This window comes from Exserohilum turcica, assembly GCF_000359705.1.
Source record: "Exserohilum turcica Et28A unplaced genomic scaffold SETTUscaffold_9, whole genome shotgun sequence".
Taxonomy (NCBI): domain Eukaryota; kingdom Fungi; phylum Ascomycota; class Dothideomycetes; order Pleosporales; family Pleosporaceae; genus Exserohilum; species Exserohilum turcicum.
Window position 1 is genome coordinate 1,100,231 of NW_007360310.1, and position 2,587 is coordinate 1,102,817.

General features: G+C 51.8%; 1 protein-coding gene across 1 annotated transcript; it reads left to right on the forward strand.

Moving 5' to 3' along the window:
- Positions 1–317: 317 nt before the first annotated feature.
- On the forward strand, positions 318–2,235 carry SETTUDRAFT_35835 (uncharacterized protein; the record flags this gene model as incomplete). Its single annotated transcript, XM_008033062.1, has 6 exons — positions 318–334; positions 390–483; positions 536–938; positions 984–1,393; positions 1,442–1,811; positions 1,862–2,235. The coding sequence occupies 6 exons, from the start codon at positions 318–320 to the stop codon at positions 2,233–2,235; spliced, it is 1,668 nt and encodes a 555-aa protein (XP_008031253.1).
- Positions 2,236–2,587: the final 352 nt, after the last annotated feature.

Below are 2,587 nucleotides of genomic sequence, written 5' to 3' on the forward strand. Positions count from 1 at the left end.
TAGCAATGTTGCGTACACAAGCCCACTACCGCAATTTCTTGACTACAGGTGACATTTGTTTGGCCATGTCGGAGGTTCAGCCAAGAGGGTAAGGCCGTTCACGCTCAAGCGTCTGTGACGGCGTGGCTTTGATGACGTAGGGGCCCCGGAGTCAAAGGCTCGGCACAAGTCTGGGCGCAAGGCTGGGCATTACCACATGCTCCAAAGGCGGCAACGGATAACCGGCCATACTTAAAGGTCCTTGGAGATGGATGCATTGAACAAGCAATTTCAAACTCCTCCAGCTTTTCAGCTGAGCTCAATTGATTTCCGTCACCATGGGCTTGGGCCAAGTGTGGGTTTAGGAGCTGCGCAAAATATACGTGCTTTTTCATGCTAACACATGGCAGGTCTGTCAAGATTCGCGGTGCCGCCGTCGGCACCGAAGCCATCATGCTCGGTGTCATTACATCGATTGGTGGTTTCCTCTTTGGTTACGACACAGTATGCTTCAGCGTGCTTCTAGCTGTGTTCTGAATGTGCTGATGGAGTATAGGGCCAAATCTCGGGCATGCTCTTGTTTAGAGACTTTATTGACCGCTTTGGACAAGACCAAGGCAATGGCGAGAAGGCGTTTAATCCTACCATCTCTTCTCTGCTCGTCTCCCTCATGTCTATCGGTACACTGGTTGGTGCGCTCGCTGGTGCATACACTGCCGACTTTTTTGGACGTCGCAAAAACCTCACCATCGGTGTCATGATTTTCGTCGTCGGAAACATCATCCAGATTACAGCCATGAACACCTGGGTCCACATGACCATGGGCCGTATTGTTGCTGGTGTGGGTGTCGGTATTCTGTCGATTGGTGTGCCAATGTACCAGTCCGAAGTCTGCCCTCGTGAGATCCGCGGTGCTGTCGTCGCATCATACCAACTCATGATTACGATTGGCATTCTGAGTAAGTGGCCTTCTAAAGCGTATGGATGGTACTGACGTGTTCAAGTCTCCAACATTATCAACTACGGTGTTCGTGACAACCCAGGCGAGGATTCCTCTGCCGCCTGGAGAATTGTAATTGGCCTTGGTATCGCTTTCTCTCTTCCCCTCGGCTTTGGAGTCCTATTCACGCCAGAGTCGCCTAGGTGGCTTGCTGGTAGGGGACGCTGGGAAGACGCCCGTATCGCCATGGCGCGTCTCCGTGGTCTCAAGCACGACCCGAACCACACTTTGGTCAACGAGGACTTTAAGGAGATGGAGGATTCTATCAATGAGCAGAAGAGTGCTGGTCAGGGTACCTGGATGGAATGTTTTGCCAGCTCGTCATCCGGCATCCCACGTGTCCTGTACAGGACTCTGCTCGGCTGCGGCCTGCAGTTTTTCCAGCAATGGACGGGCGTCAACTACTTTTTCTACGTAAGTTTCCACACGCCAGCTGTCGTGTAGTGTGGCTAACTAGGTCAGTACGGTGCAACCATTTTCAGGTCCGCCGGTATTGAAGATCCCCTGCAGACTCAGCTTATCCTTGGTGCTGTCAACGTAGCCATGACTTTCCCTGGTCTCTGGCTTATTGAACGCCTGGGACGCCGAGTTCCGCTCGTTCTCGGTGGTCTCTGGCAAGCTACCTGGCTTCTTATTTTCGCCATCATCGGTGTTGTTCTGCCTCCCACGGAGAATGAGGTTGCGGGTATTGTCATGATTGTCGCTGCTTGTATGTTTATTGCCAGTTTCGCTGCCACCTGGGGTCCCTTCATCTGGGTCGTTATTGGCGAAACATTTCCTCTGCGCACACGTGCCAAGCAGGCATCTTTGGCCACTGCTTTCAACTGGCTTGGTAAGTCACATCTTGTCGTGGTTTATTTCATTACTAACGACGCTCTTCAGGAAACTTCCTGATCGGTTTCCTCACACCATATGCCGATGACGGTATTGGCTACGCATTTGGTTTCGTCTTCTTCGGCTGCAACTTTGTCGCAGCAGGCATTGTGTACTTCTTCCTCTTCGAGACCAAGTCGCTTTCTCTCGAGAATGTCGACATCATGTACTCGGACCACAACCTCTCAGCCAGGACTAGCAAGAAGTGGGTCCCTGCTGGATACATTACCCGTGACGAGCGCGACGACTCGTACTGGGAGCGCCGTCACAGCGCTGTTGCTGCCAACGGTGGTGGGCCAAGAGGCTACGAGGAGAAGCTCGGCGACAAGCATGACTCTTCGCCTGAGAGGAGCATGTCGATGCACCAGGAGCGCATCAACTAAGCGCAGCCTTTGCTATGTAACTTGACACCGGTAAAACGGGTTTTGATGTGCTTTATGGTGTTATTCATGCTGCGAGTATATCGCCTCGTACCTCTTAAGTACTATTAGCTACCATCTACCATTCTGTACATACTACACCAACCAACCAACCAATATTGTATCAAATAGCCATCTACCATGCATGAAGTCATCCTCCAGCAATCGCAAATGTATAGAGTTTTAAATGCACCGCTCGAAACACACACGAGCATACGCAAAACGCCCATGACCCAACACAGCCACGCACACCCCTGCTAATTTTAGCGTGGCGCTTCTTCGCCAAAAACGCGTCAGCTGCTGAGCCTGCCTGTGC